We start from the raw sequence: 16036 nt of genomic DNA, 5'->3' as shown, positions 1-16036 counted from the left end.
TTGAATTTTTAGTTTATTTATTTCCAGTTTATTTATTTATTTATTTATTTCCAGTTTATTTATTTATTTTCTGAATTTTCAGTTTATTTATTTTCCAGTTTATTTATATATTTATTTTCTGAATTTTCAGTTTATTTATTTATTTATTTTCTGAATTTCCAGTTTATTTATTTATTTATTTATTTCCAGTTTATTTATTTATTTTCTGAATTTTCAGTTTATTTATTTATTTATTTATTTATTTCCAGTTTATTTATTTTCCATTTTATTTATATATTTATTTTCTGAATTTTTAGTTTATTTATTTATTTATTTTCTGAATTTCAAGTTTATTTATTTATTTATTTTTGAATTTTCAGTTTATTTATTTTCCAATTTATTTACTTATTTATTTATTTATTTCCAGTTTATTTATTTTCCAGTTTATTTATTTATTTATTTTCTGAATTTTCAGTTTATTTATTTATTTATTTTCTGAATTTCAAGTTTATTTATTTTTGAATTTTCAGTTTATTTATTTATTTATTTATTTTCGAATTTTCAGTTTATTTTTTTCTTCTTCTGAATTTTCAGTTAATTTATTTCCAGTTTATTTATTTATTTATTTATTTATTTTCTGAATTTCAAGTTTAGTTATTTATTTATTTTTGAATTTTCAGTTTATTTATTTTCTAGTTTATTTACTTATTTATTTATTTATTTCTAATTTATTTATTTATTTTCTCAATTTTCAGTTTATTTATTTATTTATTTATTTATTTCCAGTTTATTTATTTTCCATTTTATTTATATATTTATTTTCTGAATTTTTAGTTTATTTATTTATTTATTTTCTGAATTTCAAGTTTATTTATTTATTTATTTTTGAATTTTCAGTTTATTTATTTTCCAATTTATTTACTTATTTATTTATTTATTTCCAGTTTATTTATTTATTTATTTTCTGAATTTCAAGTTTATTTATTTTTGAATTTTCAGTTTATTTATTTATTTATTTATTTTCGAATTTTCAGTTTATTTTTTTCTTCTTCTGAATTTTCAGTTAATTTATTTCCAGTTTATTTATTTATTTATTTATTTTCTGAATTTCAAGTTTAGTTATTTATTTATTTTTGAATTTTCAGTTTATTTATTTTCTAGTTTATTTACTTATTTATTTATTTATTTCTAATTTATTTATTTATTTTCTCAATTTTCAGTTTATTTATTTATTTATTTTCGAATTTTTAGTTTATTTATTTCCAGTTTATTTATTTATTTATTTATTTCCAGTTTATTTATTTATTTTCTGAATTTTCAGTTTATTTATTTCCAGTTTATTTATTTTCCATTTTATTTATATATTTATTTTCTGAATTTTCAGTTTATTTATTTATTTATTTTCTGAATTTCCAGTTTATTTATTTATTTATTTATTTCCAGTTTATTTATTTATTTTCTGAATTTTCAGTTTATTTATTTATTTATTTATTTATTTCCAGTTTATTTATTTTCCATTTTATTTATATATTTATTTTCTGAATTTTTAGTTTATTTATTTATTTATTTTCTGAATTTCAAGTTTATTTATTTATTTATTTTTGAATTTTCAGTTTATTTATTTTCCAATTTATTTACTTATTTATTTATTTATTTCCAGTTTATTTATTTTCCAGTTTATTTATTTATTTATTTTCTGAATTTTCAGTTTATTTATTTATTTATTTTCTGAATTTCAAGTTTATTTATTTTTGAATTTTCAGTTTATTTATTTATTTATTTATTTTCGAATTTTCAGTTTATTTTTTTCTTCTTCTGAATTTTCAGTTAATTTATTTCCAGTTTATTTATTTATTTATTTATTTATTTTCTGAATTTCAAGTTTAGTTATTTATTTATTTTTGAATTTTCAGTTTATTTATTTTCTAGTTTATTTACTTATTTATTTATTTATTTCTAATTTATTTATTTATTTTCTCAATTTTCAGTTTATTTATTTATTTATTTTCGAATTTTCAATTTATTTATTTTCTGAAAATTTTATTTCCAATTTATTTATTTTCCATTTTTTTATGTATTTATTTATTTATTTATTTTCCATGTTTTCTCATTTAAATGCTTTCATTTAATTCACCTAATAAAATAATGCCAAATAGTTAGTGCAAGATTAGTAAAAGTAACCACAATACATTAACACTACCCTTTTAGTTTTTTACACCACCTTTTTCAGCTTTCTTAAAACCCGTGTCAGCACCCAAATGGGGCACTTTTTCGTGGACGGAGGGAGTACATAATATTAACTTACATTTAACGTTAGAAGTCGAGTGGAATGGTTATCTTTGAATTTTGACATTTCCTCTTCAAATCCCTTTCGGATACTTGCCACTATGTCGATACATTTGTCTTGCAGAACTTTTTCAAATTCTTCTCATGAGGTGAAACTGACACTCTTTGCAACAACACCACTATTGCGTAAACATTGTGGTGCTTCCTTTCCAATAACATCTCTATAGATCTCATTATTAGCATCAATATCATTCCGCATATTCTCAGGCAACTTTTCCTTCAACTCCTTTAAACGAGCCTAGTAAAATCAAATAGCAACACACCAAACACATCATCCAATATAATATCAAATAGTTGAATTATGATTACACCTAGGAAATCAATAGCTAGCATATTCAATATTTTAACAAAACAAGTTTTGTACAGCAAAAAAAAAAAAAAGGCAATATAATCATTAAATCACAGATGTGTTCTTACTAGCATATCTATCAAAGCCAAAATTGTATAAACATATAGAAGCATCATCTATATTATTTCTCTATGCATTTTCAACTTTGAAAAAACCATACAATCAATCTGGAATCAGATAAATTTTAACTATGAATATCTTATCTAGTATTGCACATACATTATTATATTTCTTATTAGTGCTTAATCTTTAACTAACATAAATGGTTGGCAATTGAATATTGATGCAAAATGTGATGGAAACACCCAAATACGTGTATGTATGAAGGCTGATGAGAACGTATACATCCATGAATACAAGCCAAATTAAATTTGTTCCACCTTAAGCTAAAATGTATAATTATCCAGAACAACTAAATATATAGCAACACCAGATAAGATTAATGATATTTATCAAAGAGAAAAAATACCAGAAAAAAGAGTAAAATACCGTGGCTTTGAGATTTGGAGATGGTTCTTGAGTTTTATGTGTTCGAAGATGAATATATGTTGTTGTGGCTATTACGACGATATCTCTATTGCCTCCAGTCGTTCACTGTTTCATCCGAGGAGAAGCAGGCGGCAATATTTATGGAAGGGAAAAGACGACGTGCAGAGGAGAATATAGTGGAAGCAAGAGAAGAAAAAAGATAAAGTTGTTAGGTTTTATAATTAGGTTTTTGTTTCAGATTAGATTTCTTCGTTCCGGGATTCAAAAGGTGCTTAAAAAAAAAGCGGGAGGTTATCCCTCGCAAATGACAAATCTTATTAGTTGATTTTAATCTTGACTATCTTCGGTCACAAAACAATATAATAAAACTTTGTCAAACTGCTATTAAAATTTGTGTGTAGTTTAGCGGTTGTTACCTTTGCCTATAGGTTTCATTGATAATGATGCCTATAGGTTTCATTGATAATGATTCAGGTTCGAATCTTCTTGCTAACAACTTTTTTTTCCCCTTATATTTTTAGATTTTGTGGGTTTAAATATTTATATAGTATATTCTCTACTTTGACACACACACATATGTGTTTAAGTATTAATAAAATATTTTATTTACAATTACTTACAGTCATAATTTAAATATGATCATAATTTACTTACTATTATATTTAAAATCAAATATATGTGTATGTTTAAATATTTATATTAATATTTTTTCCTCTTTTACTCTTTCTTTGAAAAAAAAAAACATTTTTTCTCATTTTGGTGTAAATTTGTTCTTCATAAAATATGGAATATGGATCTTGAATGAAAGATCGTATAAATACTTCTAATTCGACACATTGTATGTAAAAAATGAATACAAATTAAACAAATTATTATCATTTAAATGTTTTAAATATTCTTTCAAAAAATAGCATATTAAATAATTTTTATTATTAGTTTTTCTTAAGAGTCAAGATCTCATAAACGTTTCCTTAACCTTTTTAAATTTTTCCTTTTTTTCTTTGCATTTTCCTCAATTCTAATATTTTAATTTTCAAATTATGCATCTAAAAAAAATCAAATTATGTATCTATATTTATGTTATATTAAAATTCTATTAATAGGACCCAATGTACTAATATAAAAAGATAATAGATGATTTTATTTTAAGAAAAAAATTATAAAGGTGTCACATTCTAAAAAGATGTTTGGTGATGCTTTTTAAAATAATAATAGTCCTTTTTTTAGAGTGATTAATTATTCGTAAAAACTAAAAATTATTTAATAAATAATCTTAAAACGAATCATAATAAAATTTTAAGATATTAATTATTAAATTACAATATGTTGAAAGAATGTGAAATTTAAAGCCAAATACAAAAGATCATGGGTTCATGGTATAAAAAGTTCTAAAATTATATTCATTGAATAATATTTATTAAAATTAATAATAAAATGTGTACCCTATTCACAACTTTTTTTTACATTGCAATTTATAATAATAAAATTTAAATTGAATATTTTATTTCTAATTTTAGTATAAGGTAATAAATATGTATATTTATGGGGAATAAAAATATATATATAGTTAGGTTCTATTGAGAGATTAGTTTTTTTGCTAAATTTAGAAATGTTGAACAAATCAATAACTTTGATGAAAATACAAATAATATTATTGAACAATCATATTGGTTTGGGCTCGAATCCTGAAGTGCGAGATTTTCAACAAATACGATCGTTCATCAAAATTATTGACATGTACATCAAAATTTGGACACTTGATTTCTTCTTAATTATTGACCGTTTGATTGAGCTATTTTAATGGTTGAGATTGTTTCTCCTTTCTTTTAACATTTGCATTTCTCTATTGAAATGTGTATGTGAATATGTACAAAATGTTGCATCGCATCGCGCTGGTGGCTCACTAGTATATATAAATATATATTCTTTTTTACAATAACTTACTATCATAATTTATTTACGATTTCATAATTTACTTACGATCATATTCTAATTCAATTAGATCAAATTGAAATTCAATTTCATCAATTCAATATCAAATTAGCTAATTAAATAGAGGGACTTTAAAATTGATTTTCCAATTAGATCAAGTCAAATTCCGAATTTGGTATTGATCCGGGGATTTCAAGTGTGCGTGTGTTGGCTAAGCGATAAGAGATTAATACCTAATGCCAAATGTTTTGGGTTCGAGTCCCCTATGGCGCGGCCTTTAATTTTCTTTATTTAATACTGTTAATTTATCCAAAATTGATCCGGGGATTTCAAAATTGACTTCCCAATTAAATTGATATAGGGGAGGGCTAACTAAAATAAAAACACTTCTTAAAATATAAAATATAAAATATAAACAATTTTCAGCCCTTAGATCATCAAGATCTACGGTTGATTCGTAAACCTGTTGGATGAATTCGTGGTCCTGAGTTCGAATCCCAAAGGTAGCAAAAATATATTTTTCACAATTCGTAACCCTGTTGGATGAATTCGTACGCGTTCTACATAAAATTCGTACATTGAAAAACATTTTTATTTTTATTTTAAGAAGTGTTTTCACGGTAGCCCGTCCCTATATATATATATATATATATTAACTAAACAGGCAAAATTGAGATTATCATAAATTTACTTAGCTAAACATAAATAATTTAGATGTATATAATTGAGCTCTTAAAAGAAAGTGTATATTTAAAAAGAACTAGTACGACCATCCGTGCGATACACGTGAAATTGAAATTAAATGATATTTTAAATAAAAAATATAAATATTAAATAGAATCAAAATATAAACAAATACAAAATATGATTTAAAAATAAAATATCAATCATTCAATAAAATCCTGAATTTAAAAACGTAATTTTTACTATGTATAAAGTGTAATGATAATTATAGTTATTAAATAATTTTAAATTATTTGATAATATAATATTTTGTAGTGAATGAAAATTAATATACACATTATTATTATAGAGTACTCCGCATAATAATAAATAAATAAATATTTTCATACATGCAAATAATTAAAAAAAAGTTGTATAGAAAGAAAATAAAATATTTTAAAATTTTAATAACCTATTCGTTTTAAATTCATTTTCGATAATTTTTATACCATATTAAAGATATTGTTACGAACTTAAACTTAAGATGCATATTGAATATTTATTCATAAATCAAATTTGATGATATTTAGAAAAGAATTAAAATTATAAAAAAAAAAGAGAAAAAAATAATGAAAAAATTGATGGGAGAAGAGAGAGAAAAAATAGAGGGAAAAATTGGAGGGAGAAAACTCCTCTTTTATAGTATACTAGTAGGACCATCCGTGCGATGCACGGCGAAATCGAAATTAAATGATATGTTTAAATAAAAATATATAAATATTAATCAGAAATAAAATATAATAAATGAAAAATATGATTTAAAAATAAAATACTAATTACTCAATAAAATTCTGAATTTAAAAACACAATTTTCAATTATGTATAAAGTGTAATGATAATTATAGTTATTAAATTATTTTAAATTATTTGATAATAAAAATTAATATTACACATTATTATTATAGAGTATTTCACATAATAATAATAATAATAATAATAATAATAATAATAATAATAATAATAATAATAATAATAATAATAATAAATAAATAAATAAATAAATAAATATTTTCATTCACAAACATAAATAAAAAGTTGTAAAATTTTAACAAAGAAAAAGAAAATAAAATATTTTAAAATTTTAGTAAGCTATTTGTTTTAAATTCATTTTTGATAATTTTTTATACCATATTAAAGATCTTCTGACGAACTTATGATTAAGATGCACATTAAATATTTTTTTATAAATTAAATTTGATCATGTTTAGAAAAGAATTAAAATTATAAAAAAGAAAAGAGAAAAAAAAATGGTTAAAAAATTGATGGGAGAAGAGAGAGAAAAAATGGAGGAAGAAAACTGCTCTTTTATATATTATATAGATTATATAGATTAAAAAAAGGTGTATATTTAAAAAAAATTAAAAACGAAGAAAGTGTATATTTAACAAAAATAAAAAAATAAAGTGTACATTTGAAAAAATGAGAAAAAAGGTGTTTGGCTAAGAATCGAACACTAAACCTCAAGTATTTACTACCAAAAGTTGTACCAACCGCTCCATTAAATCAATTTGTTTCTCGTCACTCTAAGTTAATTTATCACATAATGTTTTAAAATAAAATAACACATACTCCTCCATAAAGTATATAAACGAAACATTGTCTTCGTCAATTTACCCCAAAGTACAGGCGCCTCCATCTTTGTCCTCCTCCTCCACCGGACCACCCAGAACAGCGCCGCACCATCTCTGTCTCCTCCCAGGACCGATTTTGTACAGCGCTTGCGACTTCAGGTAGGTTAATTATTTTCTTTTCATGATCGATTATTTTTTTCTTTTATTTTGATTTATCTATTGTGGTATTGTGGATAGAGAAATAGAATCAGATGAGATGATACCAATTCTTGTAGTGAAATAGAATCATATGAGAATAGAACCAATGGAATTATGCAATTAATATAGGTTCCAATTCAATGCAGTTATGAAATTCAATTAGTTGTGAAATAGAATCATATGAGAATAGAATCTGACAAACATTCATACAAATAATATCGCCTATGAGTATCTATCAATCCAACAGTATAGATGACACCTCTCTGTTGTACAATGTAAAAAATATAGGACGTAAAGTTTAATTTAAGGTCATGCATCATAATGTCAAAATTTATATATGTATCTGCTATTGATTTGTTACTTTTTTTTAATATGTGTATCTTTGAAGAGCTTTAATTATTTATGATGAATAACTATGCTTTATATGAATAACTAGATGGATAAATCTTGAATTTTCATTGATGATCGTGTGAATAATGATGCATTTAAGCGAGGTTTGGAACACTTCCTTAATTTTGCATACACAAACAAGTCAGAAGAGACTAAGATAAAGTGTTCGTGCTCTAAATCACATGAAGCATGCAAGGATTGATACATGATACATTGCTAGCATCACAATTTTTATTTGTGAAATAAATTATCACAATTTTGATACATAAAAATGAGTGCCACATTTCTGTCATTAAAATATGGTATAATATTTAGATGACACAAAATTGACGTAAATATATGACACTAATGCAACGCTATTCTATATATGTGGTATAATTATGACATTTAATGAAGGTGTCGCAAATAAATTGTCGTAATTTTGAGACATACAAACGAATGTCGCATATGTGTCACTCAATTGCAACATAATCTTTAGATGACGCACAATTGACGTTAATATACGACATTAATGCAACACAATTGTAAATATGTGGTATAATTATGACATTTTATTGAGGTGTCGCAAATAAAATGTCACAATTTTGAGATATAAAAACAAGGGTCGCATATGTGTCACGAAAATATGACACGATATTTAGATGACGCAGAATTGACGTAAATATACGACACTAAAAGCATAAGTGTGGTAATGTTACAACACATACATCTAATGTCGCATGCGTGTATGTTGCAATAGGTCTGTTTTCTTGTAGTGTATATCCCGAACTATGGAAAATAATTTTTTAAACCTTGAACTATCAACTTTGTATTTGTACCATTCGTTCATTTTTTTAGCTTCAAAAATTTGACGTGGTTCACCGGATACCATAATATATTTAGAATCGTCCTTTTTTTGATCTATATTATATAAAACGACATGATTATATGCATCACTCATTAAAAATTCAAAGGATGATATAAAACGACATGATTATACCACAATAGTTCATGATAATTGATAGTGGGAAAATAGTTTGGGGTTTAAAGTGATATTTGCTCTTAAAATAATGGGTGATTAATTGAAAATCAATTACCATGCGTTAAGGTTAATTTGGGAAAAATAAAATTTCCTTAATCAATGTGCAAAAGTGTAGAACACAAATTAATGTTTCAACAAGCACAAGACACTCCATTTCTTATTACACATAGACACAAGAATAACAGAAGATGAGTAAAGTAAACTTGATCAGTTTATTGAGTAAATATGTTGATGTGTTGCGGTAGATTCCCAGTCTTCAGATCGGGGCATACACGGATTCGGAGATGTTTGAGCTTCGGCATTCCACCTTCTTCTATGAAGACGCTCTTCACATCCAAATCTTGAAAAGCCAGGGCTTCGAGGCTGGGGAACCCGTCGCACAAAACTCGCATCGTTTCACCTTTGTAAGCATCAATCTGTATCTTGAGAAAGAGCAGCTTTGGAAGCTTACCCAGCTCTGCCATTGGATCATCACGTAAGAAGGAATGCGTCAACGTGAGGTGAGAAAGATTTGGAGGGAACATACTCGCAGTTGGACATTTGGACATCTCACCATACAGTTTAAGTTCGGTGAGATTGGCGAGCTGCGGCACAGCTAATGCTATGTCAGTAGCATAATCATACGGCCATATTAAGTGAAGTATGACAAGATTCTGCATCTTCTCCAATGACGCTCTCGCTTTGATCAACTCTTCACGCTCTATCCATCCTAACCGTATGCCTAATTCACGAAGATGGCAACTACTCGTTAGAGTTGACTTCATCCAATCCTTGAGACTTATTCCTGTCAAACACTCAATATTTTTATTCCACATGTTTTTATTTGTCGGTCCACCGCGAATACCTGCGCTGATGAAGTAACGTAGATTGTCCATTTTCAATGAAACTAGTCTTGGAAAATATACCCGACACGATTCCATGTCAACAACCTCGAGGTTTCTAAGATGATCAAACCAGTCTGGGAGTTTTATGTCGGCTCTATAATTTGTGTACATTCTCAAGCACTTCAATCCAATCAATAACCGAAAAGAGTTAGGAAATCTTTTGAAGGCAATGGCGTCAAGCTCGACTGTCTTAAGGAGTTGATAGCCCTTCCAGTAATGAGATGGAGTGGTTATATATTCGGAATCATCATGGACGTTAAGTAGGAAAAGAGAGCGTACATGCTTATTTTGATTCGACGAGGAAGTCTCAAGATTTTTGACATAGACAACACGATGGCGAGGCTTATTGGATGATTCTGATGACATCCCTCCATCCCCCTTTACTATCTCCAGACCTATTTCCTCCTTTGCTTTTCTTAAGCAAACGTCACGGACAAGATCATGGATGTGACAACTTATGACTTGATCAGTGACGAGTAGATCTTGAATTTGAACCATGCTTCGATTGATCAGCTCATTTAAATAACCTCTTCCTATCTCATCAATACTTCTACTTCCTTCATGTTGGATCAAGCCTTGTGCATCCCATAAGTTTACTAGCCTTTTTGCTGGGATAGTAAAGTCTTCTTTGAAAAAAGCTAGGCACAAGAAGCATGATTTCAATTGGGGAGATAAATTCTGATAACTCAACTCCAAAATTGCTGATACGCCGCTTTCAGTCCCTCCCAAATAAGAGTTTAATTGGTTAAGAACTTGTTCCCATCCACTCTTGGTTTGTGTTTCCATGAGTAAGCCTCCTACCACGCTGATAGCTAATGGTAGACCATCACATTTTTGCAAGATTTGTGTGCCCACACTCTTGAATTCTTCTGGACATTTGCCAATTGTGCTGCCAATGAATGCCTTCTTCAACAACAATTCCCAGCTTTTTTTGGAGTCTAAGAGACTCATCTTGTGGACGTATTGATCATACTTTGTAATAATCTTGTTGCGGGTGGTAACCAACAATCTACTTGCTTTATCTGTCCATCAGAGTAACGACTGATTAATTCAAAAAAACTCAACAATAATATTTTGAAATGCTACTATTTTTATATTTTTATCTATATGGCTATAGTTTTTATAACTATTATATATTTTTTGCTAAAATAAGGTGTTGCCTCAAAAGAGTGTCCAAATGGCAACTACAGTGAGCATTATATTCAATCATTTTCATATCATTGTGAAAGTAGATTTAGGCAATAATCAATGAAGTTGCGAGCTTGTCTTATGTACACCCATCCACACCGTGAGGATCAGGGGCAGAGCTACCTTATAGGTTAGTGGGGCAATTGCCCCTCCAATTTTTTTTTTTAATATATATGTATATATATATATATATATATAATTATAAAAATATGTATATTTTTGCCCCACCAAAAATTTGAGCAAAAAGGAGCAATCATGTGTGATTGGCAAATAGACTTAACAAAATTTGATTTCTTTTTTTTTTGGTCACATACCTTACGAAGAGAGAAGATACAAATAAATAAATAAAAGATGTATAGGAAAGAGAAATTGTGGTTATCTTTTTCCACAAGTTTCCTTTTATCAAAAGAAAATATGAAACGGTATTCTCTTATTATAAATTACCGTATTTTCACTCTAGGTTATGTTCTGTCTCTGTCTGTCTTCTACTGTAATGAAAACGAAAAAAAAATATTCATCAACAAGTTGAGAATTCTTTCATCTTCACAATCGATTTTTCAACTCGAGGATTACAAGGTATACAAAATCAACTACTTTAAATACTTTTTTTTTTTGTTATTACATAGTATTGTTAAATTTTTTAATTAGTTTGTCATCAAATAGGAGTGGACAAATTTATTATCAGAAAATCATCAAATATGAATGAAGAGGCAAGTCAAAGAGAAAAAGCTCCTCAAGAACAAGTTCCCGCCATTCAATAGTGGAAAGAGCTTTTTCTGCCATGAAGATTGTTAAAAGCCGGCTTCGAAATCGAATGGGTGATCGTTGGATGAATGATTGTTTAGCTACTTATATTGAGAAAGAAATTTTTGACACAATTGACAATGAGCTCATACGTCGCTTTCAGAATATGAGTAATCGTAGGGAACTATTGTAAAAATATTTTAGTATTATATAATTTTGGGAAAATTGCACCTAAATACACAAACTTTGTCGAAAATCCATATTTGACGCGAAGTTAGGATTTTACATTTTAATACACCAATTTAAGAAGTTGTTCAATTTTGACACAATTTTGAATTTCGGCGACCGGGATATTGACGTGGCAGCCGGAATCGCCACGTCACACACGCACACACACACACACTCTCTCTCTCTCTCCACACGTCACTCTCTCTCTCTCCACACGTCAGCTTTCCCCCACCCCCAGTCGGACCCTCCCCCTCTCCCAGAACCGTGTCGCACCCGCCGCCACTTCCCTCACCGGCTTCCCCCACCACCATCACTCTCTCTCACCGCCTCTTCCACCGCCGCCCCTGCTCTCTTCACCATCACATCTCTTCCTCCACCGCCTTTCCCCACCACCATCACAGATCTGCCGCCCCTTCTCTTCCCCACCACCACACCTCTTCCTCCACCGCCTTCCCCACCACCGCACTCCCCACGACTCTCTCCCTCCACCGCCCTTCCCCACCAACAAAATCGACAAGGGATTAGGGCTCGATTTCTCCTCAAATCCAAAACCCAAAACCCGAATTCACCTCTGCAATTCCCCGATTCAGTACTCCGACAACGCGTTTCTGAGGACCACGACCCCGATTCAGTACTCTGACGATGGGCTCGGCGGTTGTGGGGGAAGTGGCGGCGGGTGGTGGGGGAAGAAAAAGGGTTCGACGCGATGGGAGAAGGGGGAGGGTCCGACGGCAGCCTGCCCACGCTTCTTCTCCAGCCCCCTCTGCTGGGGCGGCGGATATGTGATGGTGGTGGGGAAAGGAAGTGGAGGAAGAGGTGTGGTGGTGGTGGAGAGAGAGTGGCGGCGGTGCGACGCGGTTCTGGGGGAGGGGGAGGGTCCGACCGGGGGTGGGGGAAAGCTGACGTGTGGAGAGAGAGAGAGTGGGGTGTGAGAGAGAGAGAGGGTGGTGTGTGTGTGTGTGTGTGTGACGTGGTGATGACGTGGCGATTCCGACTGCCACGTCAATATCCCGGTCGCCAGAATTCAAAATTGTGTCAAAATTGAACAACTTCTTAAATTGGTGTATTAAAATGTAAAATTCTAACTTCGCGTCAAATATGAATTTTCGACAAAGTTTGTGTATTTATGTGCAATTTTTCCTATAATTTTTGTAAAAATTATTTAATTTTTTTTTATCATGTTTTGCCCCCCGTCTTTAGGGGCCTGGCTCCGCCCCTGGTGAGGATAGGTTCTACCCAGCCCAGATAGCCCGACCAGATCGAGTCCGGCCTGCCCCCACTGCCTTTTCTGTAACCTCGACCAACGTAAATGATACTACTCACAACAAATGATAGTTTTATTAACAACAAAAATGACACTTTTATCAAAAATAAATGAAATCAAGCACATAAAATACGATAATTATTTGGACCATCATTTGGGCTTTTTCTCCAAAATATTTTACCCTAAGGATAATTATAAAACAATACGCATTGGCGCTTGTTAGCTAGCAAAAATAAAATTAATTGTTAAAATAATTACATTACCTTAATTGGATTGAATAAATTGTTTAAAAAAAATTGAATTGAATAAACCATAATTAATTCACAAAATTAAAGCATACAAATTGAAAGTGGAGAAGAAATATCCAGTAAAATAAATTAAAATAGGATAAATGGTATGGTTTACCTTGTTGATCTGGGAAAGCAGTGATGAGAGATTCCAAATGTTCCTTCTCCCAAACATCATCCAGAACTATGAAATATGATTTGCCCTCCAATTGCTTATGAAGCATTTCTTTAAGCTTTTGTAGTAGATATAGCTTGTCCTTGGTGGACTCCTCCAATTCACGCACCTTTTGTTTGTCAGAGCCCGACAGCTCGAAGATAAGCTGCTTGATCGTCTCTTGTGGTGTAAATTCACTTGACACCACAACCCAACCACGATGATCAAATGGACCATAAACGACGTCGGGCTGGTTGTATATTTCCCGGGCAAGTGTTCTCACATGCTGTTTTGATGATTCAGCCCTCTTCGCATCCAACGGCAGCTGCGGGCTTGATTGATCCGCCTTGAGCGCATCGAACGGCGACCCCATTGTTACTCTCTTGCTCTGCGACTGCACAGCATCCATACATTATAATAATTACAGCAAAGCAATCTCGATTAAATTACCAAAACGAAATAGTGGTAGTAGAAGAAGAAGCCCACAGATACACACAAACTTACAAGTTGAGCGGATTCGGAAATCGCTGCGCGCTTCGTCCCTCTCATGAATGCTGAATATCGTAGTATTTATTTAGTATTTGTTCAAAATTTTGTGGAGAGCGCTTCACCTTTAGCGGTCTCGATGTCTGAAAATTTAGGGTTTTAAACGAGTGTGGGTGACCCGCGGAAGCAGAGAAGAGAGAAGAACATGTTTTCTACTAGTCCTATTTTTTATTTTTTCCATTTTCTTTCTTTAATAAATTTATGTATCTTTGTTTTCGATTTATTTAGATATTTGTGGAATAAATTTTAGTGGGGAGGGAATGATTTTTTATGGATGGATTGTAAATAGCCGTTAGATTGCTGTTGTTGGGAATATCTGTCACGTGACCACGGTGGGCCTTGATTTCCTAATAGATTGGGCTGTAGTGGCCTAGTGGGTTTTTGGAGCCTTGGAATATCAACAAATATTTTTTAGAGCTCTCACGTGCTGATAAATAAAATATCACAATCAAAATTTTAGGCAAGAGAAGGTATCATAGTATTAAAGTTTTTTATAGAATGTAGTACTTAATTTGATCCCACCCATGCCCTCTAACACCGTAATGGAAAGCCCTTTCTTCTCCTCACACAGAATCGATTGTTGCAGCAGTTTTTTCACATCATCTTCAACGCCCACAAGGTGTTCGTCCTTTTGCCAAGGACACAACCGCCGCCGCGATTCAACTTCCCATCTCGATGATGACTCGGCTGCCTCTCCGAGATCCTTGATCCCGTACCTCTCGCGGCTTTTGTCAATGGCATCAAGCTTCTTTAGGATCGACTCAATCTCATCTCCAATTCCGTAGAGGTGATACATACGCTTCGGGAAGGTTGTACATCGTTTGAAGAGCCCCCAATTCTTGGCACTCTCAACGTTGAGAAGGAACATCTCGATGGTATCTTGGGCATCTTGAGACAACTCTCTAATCTCCGAGATCCAATTGCGCACGCTCTCGTCTTGAAATTGCTTTTTGTTGGCGTCTTTGAGAAAGGATTGCATCCTCTTGAACTCGGCTTTCAGCGACTCCACCTTTCCCTCGACGCCTCGCAGGAATTTAACCTTCTGGATGAGCTGATCGCCCAGTAGTTCGACCAAAGATGAGATCGCCGCCTCCGCTGCCATAATGATAACTGCTAAATTTAGATCAAATTAAGTTAGGTGTTGGCTTAAGCAATAAATCATTGTTGGATCTCAGCTCCAAGAATCAACAATCAACGCAGCGGCAGCAACACACTCAAGAAAACCAGCTACCAAATCAGCTCACAACACTCTTGATGAGCAATGAAAGAAATTCAAGAAACGTTTTATTCACAGATCAACAAAGTGCAGATACAAAACAATGAGAATAATAGGCAGAAATCATAGAAGCAATCACAAGCTCTATCTCACTTTCCTCTCCAATTCTTCTCTCTCTCCTCGTGTTGTAAACTGATAATGAAAAACTATTTCAACTAACTACAAAGAATTAGCCTATATATCAATCAAATGAACTCAATCTCAGCCCTTCAATCCGAAGAAGATCAGAGTAGAGTTCCTCCCCTTTTCCCGGAAAGGAAATGGTTAATAGTGTTTTATGTCCCGAACTTTCAATGTTTTTCATAAAATGTTTGGAAATTTCATTTTCTCCTAAAAAACCCTGAACTTTCAGTGTTTTCAATAAAATATCTCGAATTTTCGTTTTCTTCTAAAAAACCATGAATATTCAGTATTTTATATATAATGTTTCAAACTTTCGTCATATTCCATAAAATGTCATGTTATAC

General features: G+C 30.7%; 1 protein-coding gene across 1 annotated transcript; it reads right to left on the bottom strand.

Annotated features, from left to right (window-relative positions):
* Window positions 1–9108: 9108 nt before the first annotated feature.
* On the bottom strand, window positions 9109–14019 carry LOC131017536 (probable disease resistance protein RF9). The gene is made up of 2 exons (XM_057946323.1): window positions 13712–14019; window positions 9109–10904 (listed from the first exon to the last, which is right to left on the bottom strand). The coding sequence occupies exons 1-2, from the start codon at window positions 13815–13817 to the stop codon at window positions 9211–9213; spliced, it is 1800 nt and encodes a 599-aa protein (XP_057802306.1). The 5' UTR covers window positions 13818–14019; the 3' UTR covers window positions 9109–9210.
* Between the last annotated feature and the right edge of the window lie 2017 nt (window positions 14020–16036).

This window comes from Salvia miltiorrhiza, chromosome 3 (assembly GCF_028751815.1).
Source record: "Salvia miltiorrhiza cultivar Shanhuang (shh) chromosome 3, IMPLAD_Smil_shh, whole genome shotgun sequence".
Classification (NCBI taxonomy): domain Eukaryota; kingdom Viridiplantae; phylum Streptophyta; class Magnoliopsida; order Lamiales; family Lamiaceae; genus Salvia; species Salvia miltiorrhiza.
Note: the sequence above shows the minus strand (reverse complement) of the source record. Positions and strands in the feature narration are given on the sequence as shown.